This window comes from Drosophila pseudoobscura, chromosome X, assembly GCF_009870125.1.
Source record: "Drosophila pseudoobscura strain MV-25-SWS-2005 chromosome X, UCI_Dpse_MV25, whole genome shotgun sequence".
Classification (NCBI taxonomy): domain Eukaryota; kingdom Metazoa; phylum Arthropoda; class Insecta; order Diptera; family Drosophilidae; genus Drosophila; species Drosophila pseudoobscura.
Window position 1 is genome coordinate 12,918,967 of NC_046683.1, and position 26,827 is coordinate 12,945,793.

The 26,827-nt window shown below is 47.5% G+C and overlaps 3 protein-coding genes across 7 annotated transcripts in view; 1 reads left to right on the forward strand and 2 right to left on the reverse strand.

Annotated features, from left to right (window-relative positions):
* The window catches only part of Sh (Potassium voltage-gated channel protein Shaker), a 130,903-nt gene that overhangs the window by 20,188 nt on the left and 83,888 nt on the right, over positions 1 to 26,827 (forward strand). For all 3 annotated transcript variants that reach the window (XM_033384390.1, XM_033384391.1, XM_033384398.1), the window contains exon 2: positions 4,039 to 5,637. In XM_033384390.1, coding sequence (XP_033240281.1) covers positions 5,492 to 5,637 — 146 coding nt within the window. In that variant the 5' untranslated portion in view covers positions 4,039 to 5,491. The remainder of the gene's footprint in view (positions 1 to 4,038; positions 5,638 to 26,827) is intronic.
* Positions 94 to 1,964, reverse strand: LOC6901451 (uncharacterized). Of its 2 annotated transcripts, none has more exons than XM_015186218.2 (3): positions 1,652 to 1,964; positions 726 to 1,591; positions 94 to 672 (listed from the first exon to the last, which is right to left on the reverse strand). In XM_015186218.2, the coding sequence occupies exons 1-3, from the start codon at positions 1,875 to 1,877 to the stop codon at positions 112 to 114; spliced, it is 1,653 nt and encodes a 550-aa protein (XP_015041704.2). In that variant the 5' UTR covers positions 1,878 to 1,964; the 3' UTR covers positions 94 to 111. The 2 variants fall into 2 exon arrangements, with proteins under 2 accessions (XP_015041704.2, XP_002134137.3); XM_002134101.3 differs by having other exon boundaries at positions 726 to 1,600.
* LOC4814733 (uncharacterized) lies at positions 15,937 to 20,400 on the reverse strand. Of its 2 annotated transcripts, none has more exons than XM_001354791.4 (15): positions 20,175 to 20,400; positions 19,335 to 19,798; positions 19,114 to 19,274; positions 18,451 to 19,038; positions 18,108 to 18,392; positions 17,907 to 18,035; positions 17,674 to 17,848; positions 17,492 to 17,607; positions 17,312 to 17,420; positions 17,141 to 17,232; positions 16,855 to 17,072; positions 16,696 to 16,792; positions 16,482 to 16,624; positions 16,185 to 16,421; positions 15,937 to 16,119 (listed from the first exon to the last, which is right to left on the reverse strand). In XM_001354791.4, the coding sequence occupies exons 1-15, from the start codon at positions 20,178 to 20,180 to the stop codon at positions 16,036 to 16,038; spliced, it is 2,904 nt and encodes a 967-aa protein (XP_001354827.4). In that variant the 5' UTR covers positions 20,181 to 20,400; the 3' UTR covers positions 15,937 to 16,035. The 2 variants fall into 2 exon arrangements, with proteins under 2 accessions (XP_001354827.4, XP_015041703.2); XM_015186217.2 differs by having other exon boundaries at positions 19,335 to 19,801.

Sequence of the window (26,827 nt, forward strand, 5' to 3'; positions counted from 1 at the left end):
ATATGTCCCCAGCAGAAGCGGGCTAAAGGCTGTCTAATTGTGGCAAGTGGCTCGACAAAGTAGATCCTACTTGAACGATCAAATCGAAGGAACTGCTGAAAACAAAATGTTTTACTGCATCCATGGTTGAGGATTTATATACAGATCTGAGATAGTCCCACGCAACGAGTCGAGGCCCTGGTTCATTGGCACCGGCTTGGGCTTCTTGTGGACGGTGCTGAACCACTTCTTAATAGCCATTGCGGACTGGGTCTGGCGATGGAAAAGATCCTCCTCGTGCTTAATCTTCGCCAGTTTTTCCTCCTGGCGCTTGGACTTCTGCATTTGGATCTTCTTCAAACGCCAGCTCTCAAGCTCCTGATTAATTTCCTCCTTGGATATGTTGCGAGAAGGTTTGGCAGCGGCGGTCACTGTTATAGGATTACCCTTCAGAGAAGAGCTGGCATTGAGAGCCGCTAGCTGTGTGTGATTCTGAACGCGTTGTTCCTCCTCCTCACGTTGCTTGTTCTTCAGCCACATCTGGTAGACCATCTGGGATATTTCCTTACGCTGAGCAGCGTAAGAATCTTTGGCGGCGCGTTCTTCCATCTGTCGGTGCTTCTGCTCCTTGCGCTGCATGCGCTTGTATTCCAGCCAGTCGTCGTAGGTCATGGTCCAGGTCTTCGCATTTTCCTGTGGGAACCATTAGGATTAGAATGGGAAATTCGTTGGGGAGTGGATCGTACCTTAAGATGATTTTCTTTCGGGGACTTTGGTGTTCCATTCTCCGATATGGGACTACTTTTGATTGTGGCAGTATCCCCATCTTCAATCTCAGGCACTGATTCCACCGATGTGGAAGTGCGCAGGTGCGATTTGTGCATCAAATTCAAAAGTGTCTTTCTGGTGCGCAGCTCATCAGATGTCGAATCCAGAAGTGTCGGCTTCTTCTCGGATAGACATGAATCCGGCGACGATTCAAACATTGATACATGGAAATCCGACGACCGTTGTCTCATCATGCGATATCCAGCAGCAGATGCGTCATCAGAGGAAGCGCATTCAGATATGGGCGAAAGCGAAATCATGAGATCCGTATTTATGTCATCATACGATGACAGTGGAGAAAAATTGAAATTCTTGGATTGCTTAGTTTTTTTCATCAGTTTGGATCCATGAAACCCTTCATCCGTCGATGTCGACTTGCAGCTCTCCGACGATTGCTTCTCCCCATTCATGCGAGGAAGGTTTCCACCAGGTTTCCGGGTCTGCAAGGATTGGTTGGCCTTTATGCGGCTAATTCCACGAAAGACCGCTTTGGAGTATGGAGAGGACATCGGTTTCTGCATCTCCGGTGATCGCTTTATGTTTATGCGAGAGTCCTTGTTGAATGTCCCTCCTAGCGATGAAGAAGACGAAGATTTGTGGGTGTTCTTCTTGCGGCTACTACCAGACGATAATGAGGCTGTATATTTGCGGGTCTTCTCCGCATTGGGTTGGGATTTGTGGCTCTCAGATCGCTTAATTATGCGGAAGGTTTTTCCAGGCGACGATGAGGCTGAAGAATTTTTGGACGAACGCCGAACGCTTGTACGAGGATTCCCACACGATGCTGAGGAACCTGGGGAAACTGTTTTTATCTTCTTTATGAGCTTCTTCTTCACCTCCTTACCCGATGATGATAATGGAGAGGATTTTTGATCCTTCTTAGGCCGCATTTTCTTGCATCCAATGCGATCAGATTTAGGGGTCAATGGGAATGTACATCCGAGTTTTTCAGATTTTTCAGAAGAACACTTCCCAATTGCTGTCTTCATCTGAGTTGTTTTTATCCCCTTTGTGAGTTCTTTGAGGGGAATAAAGTATCCCTTTGCATTGACTCCGCCATAAAATGCCATTTTCCGAGTATTTCAATTCCTGTATAGTAGGGGAACTAAATTTCTGTGTCTGTTTGTTACGGGTTTCCTTGATTGACTAATGATATGCTACTTGGAAACAGATTTCCAAATCACATCGAGGCATCAAGGCCTACTTTGTTTTCAAAAAATTTCAAAAAAATCTCTGGGACTTATTACTTGTTTCTCTCATCACAATGCTTTGTGAAAGTATTCAAAGAGTTAAGGGATATATAAGGTTCATGGCGGATGTGTGTAACACTCAGAAAGAAGCGTTTCCGAAGCCGAGTCCCTATAGCCAGATAGTCTGTCCGTTCTTCTCTCTGCCAGAGCAACCCAATGTTGTATACAGACTCCTGTGATATCTATAATATATATAGACTGGCAGCCATGCTTCAGAAACATTCGAGCTATTCCATAACTACTTATTCTTTTGACCAGTAGTGTATCTGTGCACTCACAGATTACAGGGTGTAAGATAGGAATAAGTACAAGAAAAGGAGCAATAAATGGTATATACCTATAGCTATCATAAAATATAGATATCAGCAAGACCAGTCATTCCCGCATGAATAGAGATCGTATAAATGAATAGATGATTATTAAAGAGCTGTGATCAAAAGCAATTCAAATCCAATGAAAGCTGGAGAATAAGTGCAAGATATACTCGTTTGTAATACCCATAACTAGCAGGAAGTCAGTAACTAGGCACTTCACATTTACCCTTATACATACATATGTACATGGTTGTACGGTATCTTTGAAAGTACATGAAATTAGCCAACACATTCGAGGGTTAAGGCCCCCTCTACATGCAATACAATTTATTCGGTGTCCTCAAGCGTGCTCCAATTCATTTTCATTTCCATTTTCCATGTATTTTCTGGTGGTATTTTTGTCCTTCTTTTTATTTTCCTTTATTTATTTATTTTTTTTTGGCTGCTGACTGACAAATTGCTGCTGCTGTTGGTCTTGGCCAACAGATGCTGTTCTGTCGTATGGCTCTGGCTCGGGCTCGGGCTCTAGGGCTGGTTTTGGTTACCGAGGGCCCTGAGTCCTGGAACGGCCTTCATGCTATGCCATCTAGGCAGCAATCAATGCGACTCACACACAGAGAATTGAAAGTGTTGCGATTATTAATTACTGTTTCGTGTGTGCCTGTGTGTGTGTGGGGGGGGGGACCAAGTGTTGACGTTGTCATCGAGCTGCAGCCTGTGTCAGGGCGTCCTCCAATCCCCATTTTTCCCATTACCATTTTCGATTTTATAATTATGTATTCTGGGGGCTATAACTGGTGTCCAACTGGGTGGGAATGACTTTGGGTTACGACAGCCCCGCCCTCCTGTGGGAGGCAGACGATGACGATGGCAGGATGAGTGCCACATTGCCACAGAGCCACAGCCAGTGCCAGTGCCAGTGCCAGTGGCAGTGGCAGTGGCAGAGTGAGGCGAGCCGGAATGGTTTCTTAATGTGCTCACAGCGACGTTGATGGCATTGCAAATGTGCACACGCTCCAGTCCCTCATCTTGTCTTCCTCTGAGTACTTAGCAGACGACCGACGACCCTACCCGTCCTTTCATGTTTGCTGTCAGATTTGGTGGAGAGAACAACTGCTTAACGCCGATGGGGGAAATGGGGCAGCTCGTATTGTGGGTGGCATAGGTGTCGGGGAGTCGTGTCCAATCCCCCCTCCCTCCCCCCGGCGGGTAGATTGAAAATTGCAAATATATTGGGACATTCCCATAAGCCAAATGATTATTACCCGTTTGTAGGAGTTGATCAGAAATCGTCGAGATAATTGAACAGATGAAGAGTCCTTTGTGCTGGTGCTTGGACAGGACATTGTATGTGCCTTATTGTCGGTCCTTAAGCGCTTGTGGTAGCACTCGTATCGTAGGTGCCTCAAATTATTGTATTTATATGTGTTTTATGAGTAATAATTGAACGACAGTGAGTCCCTAATATGAGTATTGGATTAGAGGGCCATTAAACGAAATGTCGACACCTTCTGGCAGTGTCGTACCTATGATCGAAGCTCTATATAAAGACATACCGCCAACCAGTTTTGGCTAAAATATAATATATATAAATAGAAATTTCACTCTCTCAAAATACTCCAAAATAATTAACGATTTTTCTCACTTTCTTCTCTCGTTTTCCCCAGCTGCCTGTGCACGCAAATTCTCATATCATCGTCTAACCGCCTCTCCTATCCTATGTTGTATCAACTACAAGGCTCCAGGGCTACAACTGCAAAACTATAGCCGTCAACCGAAAAGCAATCTTAATAAAACCTACAGCTCGTCAAGGTTGGCGTTCAACAAAAACAAAACATACTTATGACCACGAATAGTAAATAGTAGATACTGCAAAAGTTTTGAATACCCGGTACACGAAAGTGGAGCGGCCGTCGTCGTGGACATGTCCTTTCTGTATAAAGACCTAGAAATTGGATGCACCCCCGACCCCCCACTCAATCGATTCATTGATCTATGCTGAACAGTAGAAGTAATTGTAATCTAACGGCAACTGCCAACACTGACCATTAACCAACACTAGTGGGGCAGCAGCACTGCCCAGCACTGCAAAGACCTTCAGAGCGAGAGAGAGAGAGAGAGTAACGTACCGGGTATGAAATAGTCGATGCACTCGATTATCGGTACAATCCTTTCGACAGAACATTTGGCCAAGGAAAAATGTAGCTAGACGACAAATTATACAAGCAAAGGCGAGAAACGAGAGCCGCAGGAGAAGGAGAGGGAGAACTTTTGCATACAAAATCGAAACCAAGACGAAACAATAATTAGAATTAAAATTGACAACAAAAATTAGCTGAAAACAAGCAAACAAAAAACAAAACAAAACAAAAGAAAAACCCCCAGAGGAGAGGATGAAAACGCCCATTGTGATTCTTAATTTTAGACATTAGGCCAAGAGAAGCAAAAACTCAACAAAATACAAAATTCAAGAAGGGAAACTATAGAGAAAGAGCAAAAATAATCCTTCGAATGATATCAAGCAAGGAAAAGGCATGATAGAGCCATATAGCGCAGGAACCGCGCAGGATCAGGCAGTATCAAGGGAGAGAAGCAATAGAGAGGGCTACGACTAATCGCAGCGGCCTAAAAAGAGATAGGAAAACGACCAAAGGCTGCTGCTGCCCAAGGAGCAAGAAATAGCATGCAATAGCAACGCCAGCCGCCCAAAAGGACAACAACAATTCAAAGTTCAATTCCATCCAAATCGAACGGCAAGATACGGTTGCCAAGGGTTATTCAATGCGGAAAGGCGTCCTAGTCGGCCTCTGAATAACATTTCCTCCTCTCAAGCAACAGGAAAAGGAACAGAAACTGGAACTGGAGCTGGAAACAGAATATTGGAACTGCCAGGTTTCTTTTTCGTTCGGAAAAGTCCTCGACCCCGATCCCGATCCCGAACCCAACATCGATTCCGACAACAACAGCAGCAACAGACCAATCGCGAGTGATTCCCTTCAAATTTTGGTGGTGTTATTTGATTATTATTTTGTTTTCGCTTCGATCATTTTGATCGGAGGCTAAAGCTGCTGTCAAAGCTGCTACTACTGCCACAGTCAGAGTGCAAAGAGAGCCGCCAAGATGACTATGTGGCAGAGTGGCGGCATGGGAGGCCATGGCTCCCAGAACAATCCATGGATGAAGCTGATGGGCATCGTGCACAAGGAGCGACGCCACACGGAAAACGTCCAGAGTCAGTCCGGCTCCAACGAGCGCAACCTTAATCAGTAAGTACAAGAAAATCATATTTACAATAATATAGTTTTCAAAATTTTCTATCAAATATCTGTCAAGGCAGTTGTCAATGGGCTCTTACCAAATTCCCAGTCCTTCCTCTGCGGTTGAATGTTGCCTTCGAGCGTCTCCTAAATACCAGATACAAGCCACAAAATGTACCAAACAAAATGGGCATTATGGGATTATAAATTCGTTGGCTAGTAGATCGATTGTGGTTCTTAAATGCATTCATGCAGATCTCTTATATCATTCCTACTCAAAGTGTGTCCCCAAATGCTGCCCCGTTTCCATCAATTTCAATGAATTGAATGAACGAAGAACGAAGCTGACCCTTAAGAGATGGGCCTTGAAGCCTTGAGGCTGCAGTGACCAAAAACAAGTCCAGAGCTAAGTGTGCTGCAACCTGGTTCCAAACTGCACTGCCCCAACCGTTGCTGCTTCCGCGCCGTGTGACACCCCGCGACACCATTCGGCCATCAATAAGCACAGTTTTGCATAGTTAGGCGCATAGTGGCAATGCTGTGGGGGCCCGCTACGTGCTAGAGCGCAAGGATGTTTGACACTGCTTGCGCACGAAAGTATGCAACGGCCACTGCGGCCACCACCGACACCATCGCACCCTTAACCCGTGGGTGTGTGTGTGTGTGTGTGTGTGTGTCTGCCTCTGAATCGAATGTGGATGTGGCTGTGGCTGTGGATGTGGATGCCATGTTATGCATATTGGTCGTAAAACATGAGCCAACTGCGCAATTAAATGGTCCGCAATGCAAATGGAATGCCCCCAGGACATGGACATGGTCCACCCGAAATAAAGTACAAAAAAAGTACTATAAAGATTGGCGTTGGGGCGGCGTTGGCGGGGACGGCCCTCCACGGCCCCGTTCCCGTCCCCTTCATCTGGTTTCCGTTTTTTCTGCCATTTACCACAAATCAACGCTGAGGACTGAGCTGTACTCCGAGTGTCGGGCTGTCCGCTGCCGCTCTGTCCCTGGGGCACCTTGTTTATCCAACTGAAGCGCCCTATAAATGATATATCCAACTGGTCATTGGGGCTGCAGTGCCACCCTTGTCCTTCTCCTTCTCCTTCGCCTGATGCGGCTGCGGCTGCGGCTGCTGTTGCTGCTGCTGACGCTGCCGCTGCCATCGGAAAGTGCAGCTCTTTGGGCTTTTAAATTGGCTATAAATGCGCTGGAGCATAAATGGATTTACACACATGCAGCTTGTTGCTGCCCCACTTCTCTCTTCCGCTCTTCCATTTCCATGTTGCATGCAAATACATGCCAATGCACACGCGCCCACCACCAACGGAATGGAAGCCAAACTCAAACCGAAGCCCAAACGAAAATCGAATCCATTCCCCAGTCTCCACAGGCATATGCTTGCTGCTCAGGCAATTCAATCCTCCTTTTAAAAAAATATTCCCCCATCCTTCTGGATCTCTTTCTCACGTGTGTGTATGTGTGTGTGTGAGCTCTGTTTCAAGGATTCAAGGAAGCGAAATGGGAGGGCAACTTCCGGCAGCCAGATGAGTCAAGCGGATGCCGTATAGATTGAAAGATGAAGATGCAGACCCAAGGAAGAATCTGGAACCTGATTAATTTTCGCTCTTTTCAGAGAACTATTTTCGAGTAAATACCATATGCAGATAGATACTATATTAGCTGTGCTCTTTCTATCGTTAGATTGCGATTCAGAGACTAATAAAATGATATTTTTGAACCATATATGTTAAGTAGATGCCATTTGACTTCCTTTTTCCCGTATTTTTGCACATTTTTGTCAAATTAGAGTTCAGAGCACAAGCTTTATTGCTACTTTCCCATCTGGAAAGTGCCCTCCATATTGCCATTTCCATTTCTTACTACTGCGACTGAGAATTGGCCCTCTCGCTCGCTCTCTCTCCCTCTCTCTTTGACACTCGAGGGGCATTGAACTTTTCAATTGCTCCCCCATGCACTCTGCCCCCGCTCAAGCGGATTAATTGAACTAGTTCCCCAATTTGCCAACTAATGTGCTCTTAGCATCCAAGCATCACAGCATCCTGTATCCGCTGCAACCCAACACACACACACACACACACACATACACAAGGTATCATAAACTTTCGCACAGCCACACTTACACTCGTTCACAGAGTGGCACACACACACACACACACACAATGGAAAGCACTTGAAAATGAAAGGATAATAATAATATTTTTATTATATTATATTTTACTCGTAGTTCTTTCGCTGTTGTTTGCTCGCTTGCATCTACAGGAGTGGCACGAGCAGCAGCAGCATCAACATATGAGTGGAGAGGTCAGGTCATGGGGTTGGGTGCCCGGGTGCCAGGGGTTGACTTAAGTGCAGCTCTGCGTTGCTGCAACAACACTCGAGTGTTGTCGGGCACTGGGTCGGGCTATGCAGGAGGATGGGCGGGGGGGACATTTGTAACTGTAGCTGTAACTGCAGTTCTGCAGCACCGGCAAGTGTTGGGCAACGCTCGCTAGCTGCGCGATGATTTCCAGGATTTCAGACGGATTATTTTTGTGTGTGCCAAGTTTTTTGCAATTTATGGCTGGCTCTTTACATTCCGCATTTCGTGTTTCTCTTCTGTTTTCCTGTTTTCTGCTCTTTGTTCTCTGCTCTCTGTTCCTTGTACGAATTAAACCATGAGTTATTTGATTAAAATTCAAATGAATCCGAAATTGGCCATCTTTGGCCTTTGGGGCTTGTACATTTGGGTGCCAGAGGGAATAGGAGATGTTGCGGGTACCTGAACAAAGATATATGAATATAATTGTTTGTGAATTAGTTCTGTTCAGCCGCTTCCCATGGAACTATTTCTCTGGTATTCCTCTATCCTCTGCTTTGGGCTTAGGATATTCTATTCAATATCTCACCCATTGAATCTATTCTCAGTGATTAGCCATGAAGCGTACCTTGATCCATTTATCCATTTTTCATATTGCCATGAAATGAACTAGTTCCTCAAAGCACCCCAGGCCATCCATTGATTCAGATTATCTGAGCTTTGCCATCCTCCACCCTCCACTCTCCACCAGCTGGTCTCTGGTTTGGGGACGGACCCAGAAAGCCTTTGAAAATATACGAAACCCCACCCATAGGAAAGTACAGTCTCTCTTCTGAGGAAGGGTGTTGGGTATTTGGGTGTTTCATGCATAAACACGGCGAAGGTCAGATGATGGCTCACATAAAAAGCTAGAGACCTGGCCCCCAGACGTGGCACGGGAATGCGGATCCGGTTGCTGTCAGGAGTATTGCTATTTTACCTTTTCTCCTCTCATCTTCTGGTCCCCGCTTCCCTACTTCTATCCTGTTCTCCACTTGCTCGCGTTTTTGTTGCCTTTTTTTTTGTTTTTGTTTTTTTGGGGCAAGCAACAGTTGAACATTTGGAAATTTGCATAAATATTTCCCAGACCCGTAGCCCGTCCCTGATTCCTCTTCCGTGCCACTCGAAATTTATAGAAATGTGCACGAAACAGTTTCCATTTGCTAGGGGCAGGCAGCTCTCTCCCAATCCCAGTCCCACTCTCCCTCTTGCTTTCTCTTTGTTAAAGGCTTTTGGGTCCGACATGTACGATATATATGAATATTTTATAAGCCCGTGTCTCTCACTCTTGGGCGAGTATGTGGCCTGGGCGTTATTTATGCGAGAAGACTGTTGAAGTTGACGAAACCATCGGGATCGGGCTGGGTCGGGCCGGTTGTGGTCGTAATATTTAACGCCAATGCCACCAAAAGCTGTGACATGGACAGGACGGAAAAGGACATGCACGACGGACAGACAGACAGACAGACAGACAGAGAGGACAGCGCAGGACAGGACAGGACATAACAAGTCCCTATATCTTTCGTCCTGCAGCAACGGATCTATTTTGCATTGAAATTGAAATTGAAATGTCAGCTGAGCGTCCGCCTCTCGTCACCACAACTGGGATTGGGACTGGGACTGGGACTGGAACTGGGATAACATGATGGCTCTATCGTACCACTCACAGAGAGATGTCCGCTAATCAGATTTATTGAATTATATCATAAATTGCACTTCCAGAGAAGGACACTGCACTACTCTGAAAACCTGCTTGGATTTCAGGCAAATGGAAGTGCAATTTTCGAAGAATTCGGTTCCCAATTTGATGGGAAAATCAATCACGCTGCAGCCATTTTTCTAAGGAGAGTCCCCGTCCACTACGCGCACTGTAATCCTGGGCGTGCATCCTTATCGTCTTGTCAGGCGCACGGGTCGCACCAGGCGCAGCAAAATTAATTGATTATCTTTTGGAATAAGCAAAAACGAAAACACCAACACACACCCAAAGCGACATAAATATATGTATGTGTGTAGAAAAGAGGGCAGGTCCCGTCCGGAAGTGGATTACTACCAAAGTTAGTTCAGATTTGTCAAAGCCAGTGGAAGAATCTGCCATACAGGGTGCTCCAAACGAAACATAGATCCAGAGGGAGGAGCAGGGAAGCCTTTTTCCATTCAAACATCGATTAGGTATTGTTATTCCAGAGCCACATACAATTGATATCAATTCGATAGATGTTCGATTACCGTTAAATTTTTATTCGATGTGCATTCAAACGATAACCAATCCATCGGCCAATCGACCAGTCGATAACGGATCGGAATCAACGGTTGCTCTATCGAAATTTGTTGTGTGTTGTGTGCTGTGGCACCCTGTTATCGTCGCTGTCATCGATTGCGGATTGCATGAGACACGTTCGTTACTTAGCCCCATTCTTCGTCTGCGTCTTGTCTTGGGCCTCTGTCTAATTGCTGGCCATTCGTTTCGGGCCAAGCTGCTGGCCGACTTTGCTTATCAGCGGGCTTTTCGCCACTCCGCCACGGGCCACAGCCACAGCCACACCCAGGCCTGGCCTGGCCTGTGCAGGCAACGAAAATTGCGACCCATTTGTTAGACAGGCTGGCAAATCATTTTTCATTTGCCTGTTGAAATTTTGGACTTTGTCTGCCACCTGCCCGAAGGGACGGACGAGCTGTTTCGGGGCCGGAAGTGGTCAGGGTGTCTGCGGGGTGGGGTGGAGTGGGTGCTGCGTGGTGTTTTTTTGGGGCTCTTCTATTGAACTTTACTCAAGCGAAATTAATGAGCGGCCATGGCCATAACACGCGCCGGGAGCCAGTTCATTACCGGCTCGGATCTTAGTCCTGCTCCTGGACCCACTCCTGGTCCACTCCTGGTCCACTCCTTCCACTGCGTCCACTGAAGTGCAGCAAAACGCGAAAAGCATTAGAGAACGTTGGCGGGGGGGGTTGGAGGCCCAGAGGGGCGCAGAGAGTGGACAGGCATTTTATTGGCGACCATAAAACGCAAAGTGTCAAAGCGAAACGATTCAGATGGTCGCAGCCAAACGAGGTTGGGCAACATTTTGGCTAACATTTCAATTGGCACGGCCATAAAAAAGACGGCTGCAAATAGCCGCCGTCCACCAATGGACGTTCGAGTGCTCGACGAGGCCCATACCCAGCACTCGCACTGGCCGAATCATTATTCGTTGCCTTCGATTTATAAAACTACATTAAATTTCGTGCGAATTCTCTCCGTCCCCCAATCCACCAATCCCTTCTCGTATCATTATTGAAGTGCTTCAATATTTATGCAATTAAAATGCCAGTAGATTATGCTAATTAATTGCTGGATTTTAATTGTAATGTATTGTATTACCTCATCAATTGCCCACCCTCCCCGTCCCACTGGAGGCACGGATAGATGGATGGACGGATCCGTATGTGTGGGTGGTAGTGTGGCAATCAATTGAGGCAATCAACTTTCAGAGAGTGCTACCCTGTAGGAGACAGACAGAGATCTCGTTGACCATTTGACTTTGATTTGTTGTTTGGACTACCAAAGAACAAGTGGAATGCCCCTTGTTTCTTCCTCTCCCTGTGCCTGTGCCATTAAGCACTTTCCTCTGGCTTTGGGAGGCGGCGCTCCGAGACCCGAGACGACAACAAAAGGAAGCCAGAAAAAGCTGAAAGACCATTCGTAGCACTCAATTAACGCATTTAAAACTACAGAGGACCCGCCCCCTCTCAGAGGGAGGGAGATCTGAAGAGGAGAGGCTGCCACTTGTGTTGGGTTTATTTCGAGAAATGCTGTTGCCTGGCATTGTGCATCTGCTGCCTTTGTCTGTGGCACGCGGCAGGCAGTCGAAGCGAGGCACATCCACATCCACATCCACATCCAAAGGCATTGTCTATCCGTCTGTCCCTCCCACAAACGCATCCAAATCCGAATCTGAGTCCCAGCCACCCCAATCCCCCCAAAGCCATGGAAAAGCTGTGCATCCCACAATACATCAACAGCCATGGCTGGAGCCCTCTTTTTGGCTTGACGATCGGAATCCTTTGCCCTGCAGAGCCAATCGAATGACAGAAGGGAAAATACCATTGGCTTAAGAGGTCCTGGGATTTGGAATTTCATCGCTATTGGGTTTGATGCTGATTTTGGTAATATTTTGCAATTTGGTAATCGGAAATCACTTATCGAATGGATGGGTTTCATTCCCTACTAGTTGGGGGGCTCACAACTATAGTTTATTCCTTACAAAATACGAGTACCTGTGTTGATTAGTGGACTTCCTCCTTCATATAAATATGTGTTATGTCCTGTAAGGCCTTCCTGTCTGTTTGGCTCCAGCTTTCACCCAAATATCTGCCTCCATTTGGCACTGATTTGGCACCCACAAAGGACTTTCCATTCAGTAAACTTAAGCTGCGGAAATTGTTATTAGAAATTTAGGTACGGCCCACATTCAAATTTGGTTCCTAGCCCTCAATTTATTAGCATTTAAGGAAAGTTATTAGCTTCTGAGGCAACTTCTGATCCTTGACATTTTGGGGGTTGGGTTCATTAAAGTTTTAGTGGCTCTGCCATCCCGTCCCCTCCCTCTATTGCCCTTGAATGGTCCGCCCGCATCTCGTTTTATTACGAGAAATAATTTAACGCATCAACGATTGGCATCTCTGGCCATGATTATTGGACAGTGGCCGTTGTGTCTGCCTGCTTAGTCCTGGCTCCTGGCTCTTGGCTCCTGGTAATTGCTCTGTCTCTCTCTCTCTCTCTGCTTGGATGGTAGCCTTAGCCATGAAATTGTATGGGTCTTTATGGCTCAGTGACCTGCACACGTTCATGTTCATGTTAAAAGACCAAATTACATTTTGCATTTTGATTAAAAAGTGAACACCCAACCCTCTCACACTCCCTTGATCCCTCTCTTTCCCTCTCCCTTTACCCTTCTCTGTCCCTGTCTCTGTCTCTCGAGCCTTCTTGGGCCCCCTTTTCACTTGTCCATCTCCTGCGCTTCCCAGGAGACACTCGAAGCGTGTAGCTCGTTTGCAATTTAATGAAGCAAACTGTTGCTAAACACACGACTAAAGTCAGTCCCTGACGGTGAGCGAGGGTGGAAGGGGGGGGCAACCACCGGGGAGTGGGCTGGCAGCGCGGGGGGGTGACTGGAGGAAGCGGACCTGGCACCGCTGAAGCATGAAAATCATTTGATGTTTTTGCGCGATGGACGCTGTGGACTCCTGGATCCAACAGATTCCCAAAAGAGAGGGAGAGAGCGAGAGAGAAAGCGAAAGCAGCTGCCAAATGCGCTTAGCGTCAAACATCTGCTCCAGTGTTTGGCTGCTTCCTCCATCTCCATCTCCGCATCAGCCTCTATCAAAGTTCTCTGCTGGCAATTTGACAAGAGCGCATTATCCTTACAAACCGGCAGCCGCATCTGGGCCTCAGCTAGAAAGAGCTGCCGACTATGGGATACCCTTTAACACACTATATTCCATCTGATGGTCACATACAGCCTGGGTAATACGATATACCCCATCCTTAGGCGACCAGTTTTGGGTTTTTGAAAATGAAAAATGATACAGAGAAAGTGAAAGAGAAGGACGGGGAGAAAGCTTAGCCAAGTCAAACGCTTCCGCTGGCATTTGGCCAACGAAGAAAAACGAAAGCCAATTCAACAGAGCAAGATAAAAGTATGAAATATATATATTTAAAATTGCATAAATCAAAACACTTGTGCAGAGAGAGGCCAGAGCCAGAGGCCAACAAGGTTGATGATGCTAATTGATTGATGATCGACTGTCGACAGATGGTGCTTCAATCGAGCCCTCAAGAGCCTCAAGATATGTGGGATGTGAGCTTTAATTTGCCACTACTCCTCCACTGTAGGCCCGAATGAATCTTCCGATACTGTACTATGCCTTAATTGGCAAGGATTCTTTAGTGCAAAATGGATCCTCTACAGGGGCAAACTTTCGTTAATTGCCTCCCCCATTTGGAGCAAGGCTTTCGCCGTTGCAAAGTTATTTACATGATTTTTGGAATTTCCTTTCGATACTTTATTCCTTTGATATTTTTGATTGCATATCTTTGCTTCCGCTTTAAAGGGGCACCGCTGTAGCCCTCTGCAATCGTTTGGCGAATCCCAGCACGTCCGTGCGTACGAGTATGTTTCCCCACCGCCCGCTGTTAAAACGACTGAAGGACCTCAAACCCAAAACCAATTCGAAAGTCTCAATTAAAGCGCACTCTTTGGCAATTCCAGCAGTGACTTCTCTCTGGCCAGATATCGACAGTTTCATCCACAATCGCCATCCAGAGTTACAATCAGAATCGCAGTCGTACCCGCCGCATGCCGCATGCCGCCTACACATCCACATCCATAGTCGCTGCCACTGCCACTACCACAGGCATCGTAAGCCGTGACTCTGCCAGTCTACCAGCGTGCCAGTGTGGAGGAGCACATTCCGTGGGCGATGACAAAAGGAATCGGAAAATGCAATGGGAAATTGTTCAGACAATGGCCAAAGCGGGTCGCAGGAATGTTGCACAAAGTTGATGTGCGGGAGGTGGGATGGAGGTGGGGCAAGGGGAAATGCTCATACTGCAATGCCAGAGGCAAACGAAAAATGCAAATTGTCAAACATGCAACCGAAATTGACGAGAGACGGAAACTGGTTCCTGCAACTCTCTGTCACGCACATCGCGCTGGGGGAGTGGGGTGTGCGATGGGAGAGGGCGGAGTTGCTTCAGAGGAATATTCGTAGCACCGCGAATATACAAGCCGTCATTCTGTCATTCTGTCAGTCTGTCCGTCCATTCGTCTGTCACTCTATCAGTCTGCCAATATGAGGCTTGTCAAAATGTCTGCAGGCTCCCCCTACACGCCCCCTCGTCAGTGAGCCATTCCCGGCATCATCCCCATCGACCCCATCATCGACAGCTGTGGCAAGGATGCCAGAAAATTAACTCAAACCGAACTGGCAAACGCACGGCATGCCCCTGCCCCCTTGCCTCATCACACTGTGGCACGTCTCAGAAAATGAGAGGCAGGGAAGGGGCTGGGGCATGGGAACTTGTTGCTGCAATTTGGCAGCCATTCCAGTGCCTGGTCCAGGTTCAGGTCCAGGTTCAGGTCCAGGTCCAGGTCTGGGCCATTTTTAAGCAGGCATAATTAATGGAAAACGGTCCTCGTTTCCTCGGATAATGTCAACATTATCGCTGCTAATTGGCAACGGGGGAAGCAACAGAGAGACAGAGAGAGAGGGAGAGATGGACACGAATGGAGCGGGGCACACGAGGTACGGTGGAGTGGCAGCTAATGGATTTACCTCGTCATTTAGAGGATGATTTACTATGTGATGTGATGGACAGGTGGAAGGCAAAGGGCACGATACGAATAACTGAGTTTAAGGCTTAAGGACAAGAGGAGTAGACAATTGAAGATGATGCATAGGAGGGTGTAGAAGGAATCTATATACATTAAAGGCAAAAAGCTTTGCGGTTTATCTATCTTATAGCCTGCCTTTTCACCTATCGTTCTTCTGGCAGCAAACACCCCTCTTAGCCGATTTGGACTGCTTGGAAGCAGTGCTTCCACGTCTCTCTTTGGGTGGGAATCGGTAGTTCCATCACTCGATTTGAAATGCCATTTAAAAGGACCTCCTTCCCCGCACGATCTGTTATCAGTGATACAATGACACAGATCCCATGAAAGGCTTTGTTCCCTCCTTCGATTCGACTCGAAGACTCACCTGCTATATTCTCAGTGTAGCTTCGTTGGCAAATACTTTGTTGCACCTGCAAGTGCTTTGGTCCGTCCGCAAATTTGCATTTCACACCCGCAGATCTTTTCCACTTTCCCTCGATGGCTTTTGCAATTAGCGAAGCGCCAGACTTGAGAACCAAGCGAACAAACAATCGAATGATCTCAGGCGGAGACACATGGAGAGGGACAGAGTTTGGATTGTGGAAAAAAAACAATTCTCATTTATTTATTGTGTGTGTGTGTGCCTTATAATGTACTTTAGATTTGAGCTGTGGATTTATTGTGTCTATAGATCTCCTAACTGTTGTCGGAGATGAGGCGCTGCTCATTGTAGCGTATGGGATATGTGAGTGCATTACCCTTGTCCCACGAGTAGAGTTCCTGCGGAAGTGGAATGTGTATTGTGGGAACCTCCCTTCGAAGGCAAATACCAAAAGATCACTTACCACTGTCAAGGGATTGTAGCCCACGGTGGTGGTGTGGCTGAAGGGATTCGAGAACGGCAGATTCGTGTTGAGCAGCTTACCCTTATAGAGGTCCACCACATATCGGATCTGTGTGTTCTTGTCGGTGGCCGAGTCGATGGCATACAGGTTGCCGCACACAATGAACATCTCCCCGAACTGATGATGGTCCAAGGTTATATTGAAGTTGTACTGCATCTTCAGGGTCTCCGCATCCAGCTGCGAAAAGGGGAAACGAAACTATTCCAAAGAACATCAAAGAGAGGATACTCTACGCACCTTGGCCACCAGAGTGTTGTTGGAGTTGTAGGTGCTGTAGATGACCCACAGACCCACCTCGTCCACATTGAAGTCCATGAAGTTGAAGTCCGTGGCGTAGAGTCGGTTTGAGGCCGCCACTCCCGCGTAGGGCAATTGGGTGGCTACAAGAAAGGACCTCCCGCCATCAAAAGAATGTCTCGGAATGTGTGTGTGTGTGTGTGAGACTACGTACTTATCTTTTTGAGGCTTATAAGATCCAGCTTAACAACCAGATCGGAGTTCCTCTGGTGGTAGTAGAACGAGCCATTGAACACCACATGAGCGTTGCCCTGATGGGGAGGAGCAACAGTCTTTGGATCAACCTTCTATATATATATATATCGATACTCACATGGAAACCCTCGGGTATTTCGTACTTGCGCCTGGGCACACTGTTCATGCGGTACTGTATCCGCGTGGTGAACTCAAACAGATTGTACGGATCGTTCTCGTTCGTCACGAACGTCTTCTCTCGATCGCTGTCCGGCGCTGGGTCTCGCAGCCACGATCCAAACTTCTCGTTAACGACCTTATGGAACACGGGCTTGCCAACGGCATATAGATAGCATGCTGCAAGTATAGGATACTCGTACGTACAAATGATGCTTAATGATGGGATCCTGGCTGGAAATACTCACTCTTGGGTCGCTTGGGCAGCCCTGGATAGCTGAGATTTCCTGTCGGCTGGATCTCAAAGTTGTTCAGTATGGAGTCCTTGCACTGGTACAGGCTGAAAGAGCATTGCAGGATGTGTACATGTGTTTCTGTGTTTCTGTGTATCAGGGGGAAAAGCAGGCGGCTGGGTATACCTGGGATCCGGACACTGGTCACAGACGGGGCACTCGCTCTCTGGCGGTCGCTGGCCGTACACCTTGATGCTGTTGCCCACATACGGAGTCTCGCTGTTCGGATCTTGCGCTAGTTTCGGAGAGTAAGAGTCAAAGGACTAGTGGAGTCTCTGTCAATCCGCAGGGATCCTGTCTACTCACGTGCTATCTCAAAGTTGACCATGGTGGCATTCAGTTCGTTGCGTGCCACACAATGATAGTAGCCAAAGTCGTCCTTTCGCAGGTTGTTGATGGTCAGCCGCATCGATGTCTTGAAACTGAAAAAATTCGCAGATCGCAGTTCAGTTCTCGGACAGTAGGGGATCTCTGGGGGGGACACTCACCCATCCGGATAGGATTCGATGCTGTACTTCTCGCTGGGGTCCAGAATCTTGCCATCGTAGGCTCGCTCCCAGTAGCGTATGGCCTCGGGGAAGGCCTCCACCAGACACTCCAGCGTGGCACTGCTCTGGTACTCCGCGTAGATCATTTGTCGGTACACCGAGATCATGGGAGCAACTATTAGGGAAAAGTATGAGAAGAAAGGTACAGCTACAGGTACAGGCATCTCTCTTACAGTGCACTTCCACGATGAAGGTCGCATTGGCGACGGGAGCAATCCCATTGTTGGCATAGCATGTGTAGGCCGCCATCTGGTGCCTCGTGATGTTCGTGAACTTCAGGAACTGTCCGCTAATGGAGGCCACTGAGATAGGATCAATGCTTAGAGGGGCCCTTAGGTGGGTGCTTGCTCCATTCCGCAAGGAGGTCTACTCACTCTCCATTCCGTTGACGTTGATGGTGCGACCGTCCTCGCGACGCCACTCCACCTGCGGTTGGGGACTGCCGGTGGCCGTGCAGCTAAGGTTCAGGGATCGCCCCTCCTCCACGATTACCGTGCGATGGAAGTCCGGTGCATGCAGATCTGTTATTGAGGGCGGTATCAGCAAATCGTTCGAGGAGCTGCCATTGGGGAACTGCATCTTCCATGCATTGATGCCGGGCACTCCGGGCGTGCCGTTGGTGCCCGGCTTTCCAGGACGTCCGCGCGGACCAGCAATGCCTGTGGAAAGTGAAAGATCTCCTGACTCTGGAAGCAGAATGAACTGAAAGAGACCAACCCTTGAGTCCTCGTTCGCCGGGTGGTCCCTGGGCGCCTTTCGGCCCCGTTATGGACAGCCCATCCTTGCCGTCCTTGCCATGCAGCCCGTCCTTGCCATCGCGCCCCGGCTGTCCGTTCTTGCCATCGGCACCCGCTCGTCCCGGCACGCCGTCCAGTCCCGGCTCCCCCGGCACACCGTCCCGTCCATCTAGACCGGACCGCCCGACCCCGCCAGCATCGCCCTTGGGTCCACGCGGACCCGCGGGCCCCACATGGCCGACGCCATCGACGCCGGGGGCGCCGGGCAGGCCGACATCGCCGCGATTGCCCTTCGGGCCGGGAATGCCGGGCAGGCCGGGATTGCCGGTGGGACCCTTGGGGCCCGACTCACCCGGCGGACCCACCGGTGCCGGCGGACAGTAGTCCTGGGTGCCCTTGCAGAAGCCCGTGATGATCTTCTCGGGCACGCGGCAGTAGGTGTTCAGGTAGATCCACTCGTCGCCGCCGGGGGCCGCACCCTTCTGGCCGGTCCGCTTGCGGATCTCTGAGTCCTGCTCCTCGAGCGCCATGCGGTGGTTCGGATTGAAGAACTCGATCAGTGGGTCCGCTGCAAGTGCCAAAAAGAGATTGGTTAGTGGGATTTCGAGAGGCGAGGCGTCCCCTCTTCTTCATCGAGCCTTGCCGTGCATCGAGGCGGGTGACGAGGCAATGTCCCGCCGGACTCGCATCCCCATCCGCTTCTCCTCTGAGGCGCGCGGGGCGTGACCGATCAGATTGTCCGTGAACTTGCGCTCGTTCTTCACCTCTCCGCTGCCGCTGATCTTTCGCGTGGTACTGGCGGTGCTGTCAAGAGAGAACAATGATTAGGATGAAGCTTCCAATCCCGCACTAGGGAGGACATACCTTGTTTCCCGCTCATGATCCGCTTCGATTATCTGGCTGACCATCGCTCGCAGGGCATCCTGTGATCGCTGGAGCTCCGCCTGGAACTGTGCGCGAAACAGCGAGCTCGAGATCTGCGTCGGTGGGGGATCCTGCTGTGTGTGCGTGTAGAAGACGATGGCGAGGCTGGCCAGGATCATGGTGAGGGCCCCCAAATAGATGTAGACGAGTGTCAGTGAAGTGGCCGCCTTGTTGGCAGTCGCAGCACCAGCAGTCGATTCCGTGTCGCCCACCAGATGGTCACTGGAGGCCGCGGACTCGAGACGCCGCGGCTTCACCGCATTTGTTGCTGTCGCGGCGGACGTGGAGGCGGTCTCGTCCTCATCCTGCTGCATGGAGCGTCGCTTCTTCTTCTTCTTGCTGGCATTGTGGAGACTCTGGTTGACGGCCAGAAACATATTGTAGCCGCTGTGCTTGCCGCGAGGCTGCTGCCGAAATCGAATGTGAAATTTGTGGTTTGATTGCGGTGGGATTTTGATTTTGATTTATGGAGCGCGAGTGCAGTTCGAAAATAAAATATCCATATTTTTAGATCACAAAAAACAAAAATGATTGAATGAAGGAAAGGCAGGGAGGAAGAGTGTGTGGCGGTGGGGAAAACTCGGTCTAATTTTAAAACTATCGAAAGCCCCTCTGGAACGGGGCCGCACTGTTTGTCTCCTCCTGCGTTCTAATCTCACTTGCAACATATTGTTGCAGCCTCAAGTGCAAATGCAAATGGAAATGGAAATGAAAATGCAGTTTCGACTCGACTCGATGTGTGTTTTGTGTTTTGTTTGATGGAAATTTTGTTGTACGTACGTGCATACATAAGAGCCGCTCGCTACCAAAACTTTTTCACACTTTTCCGCATAGAGAGCGGAGGGAGGGACGGGACGACCACAGGCAGGCGGGCAGGCGGGCGGTCGGACGAGAGAGAGAGAGAGAAAGTGTGAGTGTGAATGAAAGAAAGATAGTGAAAGAAAGAGAGAGCTGGTGACCGAACGCGTTGGCGTCTAATGCTCGACTGAGTGACAGTTTGGATGTGGGCCTCCGTTTTTGCTCCGCTTTTCATAGCCGGCAACTTTCCCACGCACTCTTTCTCTCTCTCCCTCTCTCACAAATGAGAGCGCGACAAAGAGAGAGAGAGAGAGAGAGGGCTAGCGGTAGAGCATGAGCGAGGGAGCGATAACAAATCGAGTCTATAACTAGATATAACCCATTGCTATATCTCTTGACAGCTTTACGTACACCATAAATTAATCGAAGACTTTTGGGAAATTTGGAAATTCGTTTGATTTCTGCTAATTTAAGAAAACTAAAGGAAATCTTGTGGAAAATCTCTGGCAAATGGCAAATGATTCTTCCAATATAATCGTATATATCTGAAAATAAAGAAAATATAGAGGAATATAGTGTGAGAGAGAGAGAGAGAGATTGTTGGGGCCTCTCTGCGATTCGACGCCTGCGCCGTGGCCTCTATTTTCCTCTATCTTCCGGTGGCAGCTAACGGTAATTCAACAATGGGATGCACACAGCCCCCCAAAAGAGGCCGCAGAGAGAGAGAGAGAGAGCAAGAGAAAGGTAGAGAGAGAGGGAGGGAGAAAGAGGAGTTGGCCAAAGTCTGGAGTTTCGTACGATGGGTGGCGGGTGGAAAACTTCAGCCATATCCTCAACAAGTAAGAAGTTGAACTTTGGGGAACGGCGAACAAACCCAGGCTTTGGGGACGGATTGCATTGGGAATACCAGTAAAAAGATATAGATGAACAAATATCAGTAGCTAATTTCCCCAAAAGGTGCCACTTGCCACTGAATACCAGTGAATGAAGGTTTTGAATCAGAAATCAGAGCCTCTTTATCGTTTGATATATCGCTTGCCTCTCTGATATTCGTATCTTTGCCAGTTCTTTGGTAGCAGTTCTACTGAAGAGTATTCAGTATGTGGATTGTTCAGCAGGGGCTACTAGAGACCTTTAACTTAATTAAAGTGTTAAATAAATGTCAGAGCATAATTGAAGGGGGCTTGAACATCGACCACTGCACGTGCTAGTGGCTCGCTTTGCGCTTCATTTGCATTTCCGTTTCGAAGGCGGCAACCGAAACTGGATTCAATTTGCATTGGCCCAATGCCTACACCGGCACGAGCCGATGCTCAATGAGCCGTAACAAGCTCGTTAACAGGATGGCGGTGGCGGTGACGGTGGCTCCAGGACCTGCATCAAGGAGCCAAACATTCAACATTGAACATCCACTTTGGCCGGCTGAACTTCTGCATTAGTTGCACAAACATGCCACACGACAAAGGCCAATGCCAGCGCGTAATTTGGCAGCTGACGAGCAGCACCAGTGTGGCCCTGTTCCGGGTACGGGCTGGGGATCGGGCGTCCAACTGGCAAGCGGCTCAGTGCCAAGAACATCAGCAACAAGCCGTCACAGCAACAGCTACGACACTGAGGGAAAAAGCCAAAGCCCAGATTCTGAATGAATCACGGTAATGATGCAGGATCCTTGAATTCTTCTGTCTGAAGGAAACTAAAACTGTTTCTAGCTGAGAATATACCTGGAATAGATATCTTAATAGCTTCTGGCTCCCCACCGCAGAGTCTATTTCCGATCATGGGCTTTTGGAAATGTTCTTCCCATCAATTTCCAAAATATGAATGTGTGCTTTTTTTTCTCAGTGAAGCCCTACATCAGCGTATAGTCAATAAATCAAAATGTCAAGATGATGGTCTTCGAGCTGAATGCCGAAGGTAAAGCAAAGCAACCGCAAAGGAAATGGGGGGAAAATCTCCAGACAACAGAGAACAGACCACAGGAAAAGAGCCATTAGACATCGCTTAATTTGGCCCCAGCTCTGGCCCCATGGCAAATGACAAATTAAATGACAAAAAACCGACATTAAGGCCCACCACCATTCATTCATTCACGATGTCCGAGGTGTAGCGGAACATATTGACTGGTAATAATAAGTAGTCCACCCCGAGGCCCCCACTGTGACCCCACTCGTACATCGTACAATGTTGCGTATGAGGTAATAAATGAATGCAAATTCAAAGCCAAGGAGGGAAGGCAGTTCCGTTTTATATGAGCACCGTCGGAAAGTGCATTCCGAGTCGACAATAAAACTGCAAAAGCAACAGACTAACAAAAAACAATACGACTTTTCCTCCAACCCATGCAAACACCTCCTCCCCCCAAGAAGGAGGAAAGCCAGGGGGGTGTTAGGAGTAAAGTTGAAATTTGATTAGCATATTTCCCAGGCGGTAGCTAAGGATTTCAGGCTCTGGTTCCCCAATCAGACTGATTGAAGCGGAACAGGAGATATGTATGTGCAACGCGGAATAGAGCGAAAACTTAATTTAAAGAGAATTCAAAGAACACGGAATGTTAAATCATTGTATTCGCATTTTAAAGGATTCGGTTTATGTATCTCTTGAGACAGGATTAAAGCATGGATTTGGTCGTTGAATTTTACTCGTAAGAATGTTGTATGCGAAAATCTTTGAGAAGACAATGAAAACCAACTGAAAGGTTCCGGGAAATTGAAAGAAAATCACTTGCAAATGTAGTACTCTCCTAAGAAGAGGAGAATCGAGAACATTTTCGAGCATGGAAAGTGTGAAAATAAAGCCAATTGTAGAGTTTATAGGAGCACATCTGAAAAGCAATAAAGTTTGAGGAATAAAAACCATGAATGTTGCTTCTTTTTATCAAACATTCCACGTAATGAGGCACTCGCATATCTGGCTGTAATTTTTATGGCTTCAATCTTGGAGGCTCCCCTTAAAGCACGGCGAAAAAAAAAACACCCAAAAATGAGAAAAGCTTTAAGAGACCTGAAATTTTCTAATTGCCGCTTGTCCCGGGACAAGTGAAAGAGGGCGTATCCTCCTTCATTGCTTAAATACACCGCTGGAATTTCTGACAGCCTCTTCACGTCTCGTCTCCTTTTCAGTTTTGAGTTTTCCTCTCGGTTTGCATTTTCCTTTGCATATGTATGAGGGTAGCGACAGACACAGAGGGAGCACGGACAGGATGAGAAACAGGAGCAGAAGAGGGCTCTAAAGGAAGCGGGAAGTAAATGGGGAAATCATTGAACAGCATCGAGTGGCAGCGCTTATCTCTCGTCAGCGGGAGTCAACGCCAACGAAACGATGCGAAAGGAATGCGAGGCCTGCTGACAATAGCCCTTTGATTCTCCGATAGTCGAGCCCTTTGATACCCTGGTATCATGGTCCCTGGCAGAAGTTAGGGATTCTGATGTTTTTCATCCTTTTTTTCGGTGGTCCTTTCGAGGGCAAAGATGCTTCCAGCATTACAGAGATCTACTAGATCGTAGACTATTTATAGCTTGAACGAAATGATTGGCGGATGTAACAGGGCAGTGGAAGCTTCTAACCCTAGGGGCGGTGAAGGCTTTCCATCTTGTTATTTTTCTAATTTTTGTTGTTGTTGTTTTTGTTATTTTTATTGCTCTAAAATCCAAGAGAAAATTCGCCTCCTCCACAGTCCTGGTTACAGGAGGTGGAGGGTTGGCAGAGTGAGTTAGTGGATGCCGCAGATGCCGAGCGCTGCCTCCGAGCACGTGCTTCTCCAGAGCAACAAATTTCGAAAAGCCGAGCGACGGACGCTGCTGCTGCTGCTGCTGCCGCTGCTGATGCTGCGTCGCTGCCGCTGCTGCAGTCGCTGTCTGCGCTGACGCAGAGGTTGCCTGTTGAAATTTTCGAAATTCAGCAGCGCAGCACATTGGAAGTTCGAAACGAACGAGCAAAGAAGCGAAAGCTCTCCACCTTAGCTTTTGCGGCTTTCCTGTGCTTTGGAGCTTTGCGCCAGTTCTTGATCCAGAGGGCGCTTGGGTTCAAGCCCATGACGTCATTGGCTTTTGCCCGAAGCTCACTGACGTCTGCGAGAAAAAGCTGCGAACGACTCGATCTACGACAACTTTTTGGGGCGCTTTCTCTGCCGTTCCGGCTGGCTCTCTCTTTGATAAAAAGCTTTCTTCAAGACGTCACAGTTGCCCCCAATGTCAATGTCCTTTGCAACGAAGAGAAAATCTGCGGAAAAAGGGAAAATAAACTTACATAACATAATCATAATAAACGAGGTCACAAGGTCACTGGGCCTCAATTAAACGTAACCAAAAGCTATTAAAAATCCACCCCACTAATCGTTTATTTCGTTCTCAACTTTCTTCTCTTTGCAGGTGAGTTATCAAAAGTTAGAAGCGTACAAAAATCCACTTATGTATACCCCATATCTACCAAGCAAAGGCTATCCGCTACCCAAGGATACTGTGGTTTGTGTGGCAGCTATAAGCGCTATGACCTTACCCAATCCATTATGATCTTAACCTTACCCCAACACAATGCTGATTTTTCAACAGTAGAGCTCACTCTTTCATTCAATCCAAGGCAGTAATGTTGATATATAATTAATACCCTTAGGCATTTCAAAATTTCAATATCAACCTACGATGTTAAGCACTTAATATTTCATGAAATCTGATAAAAAATATGTCTGTATCAATCAATCGTTGGGGCATGCTATCCATCAGTTGATGTAGAGCTCGCCGGCAAGCAAAACAATAATATAAATAACTCTGTGGCAGAGTGAAAACAACAAAATGCCAAAATGAAGCCATTAAAGAACACAAAAACGAGGAAGAATTTTTTTGAATCCATTCAGAACCCATGACGAGCCCATATGTATATAGAATCTATCTTTGAGCACGATGAATAACGAATAGAAGGAAAACCGAACCAAAGCGTCAGGTTGCTCCTTTGCGAAGGAAAAACTGGACCAAAGCTTCAGGCTTCATTTTCAACTGCTTGCAACGAAAACGAACCAAGCATTCAGGTTTTAGCTGCGCACTGCTTGCCCAGTTGCTTGTGTAGCGAAAGTGAACCGAACCTTCAGGTTTAGTCGATGCACTGCTTGCTGGGTAGATTCAAGTGAAAACTGAACCAAACCTTCAGGTTTCAGCAAGTTACTGCTGTATAGCTTTGATTATGAATCCCAGTCAACCTTCCAATTTAGAATTTTGGGCAACGTAAGGCTTCTATCGAGCTTTAAGAATATTTAGCTTCGATTCCAAGGGCCCCAATCTTTCTTGTCCCTCTTTGCCCTTTATGGTATATTCACACTGATCAATCAACACAGCCTTCTATCAAATCCCATTCTATCATCCATTCGTAGCTCCCTTCTTTTCCGCAATCTTACATAGTTCATCATGCGAAACGTTTTTCGAGGGAACATCAACAGCAATCAATCGACAAATGGGAAGCAATGCCAAGAATCGGGCATTGCGAAGATGCATTAAAAATGTATTCCACTCCAAGACCCCTCAGCCAAATACTTTGTACATATTTTCTCAGAGTGTGGGAGTATCTGCGGTGGTTGGGCCACTCTTTAACGAATGGGATATACCAACTTTAGTCGAAGCTGAGAAGAAGGGACATCGTAGGAACAATTCTTTCGAGACACTCCTCAAAAAAGAGCTTGTTATCCTACTCATACATATACTCGTATCTATAGACATTGAATTTGGTGGATTTAAAGGGTACACGCAACTTCTGGACGCCCTCTAAGAGACCTTTTCTTTTGTGGGATTCACAATCTGTTTTCTTATTCATGTTTCATTGTCAGTCACTTGTTCTTTTTGTGAATTTTCTTTTTAAACAAATAAAGAGGCGCATTAAAAACGATATTGTCGACAATTGACGAAAACAGGGCCAACACACAATCAGCGGAATATTATTCTGCGTCGGCTGGTGGTTGTACGGGTGGATGGGATGGGATGGGATGGGTGAATGGGTGGATGAGCTTTACGCAATCTTTGGGCGAGTGAGAGGAAAATGAAAATGAAAAACGAGTGAAGGTCGCCTCGCCGAGTATCTGCTTGAGTATCTGTGTGTATCTGTGGGTGTGTGTGCTGTTAATCAAGTGACGCTATAAACGCATCTATAAGTGTCTGGCAATAGACAAAGCAGCGTTTTTCCCACCCATTCATTGGCACTAGGTTCTTCGTGATGATCATCGTCATCGTCATCATGGGTGCGAGTACTCGTATCTGTTGTTGGCCTGCTTTGTATCTCTTGGCCACAAATACACAATACTCGTATTTATGATCAATTGAAATTGTGCAGAATTCGCAATTTAGAACTGCGTCGATTCCTATTCCATTCGAATCAATTTAAACAGCCCATGGAAATCATATGTCACTGCAGAGGCTCTCTCTGGGTGCTGCTATGGCTGGCTTCGATTCTTTGTGTCATGCAATTTGTGTAATCGATACAACACCACGGCCCATTCCTCCCCAAAAAAGCTCGCCATCAATTTACATTATTTATGTGTCGCGTATTGTCAAATGTGAGGCTCGATTTCCATTCACTTGTTGCTGCTGCTGCTGCGATTGTGAATCGTGAATCATACGATGGAGTGGGGCTTGCGAGGTGCCAAGGACGAGGCCAGA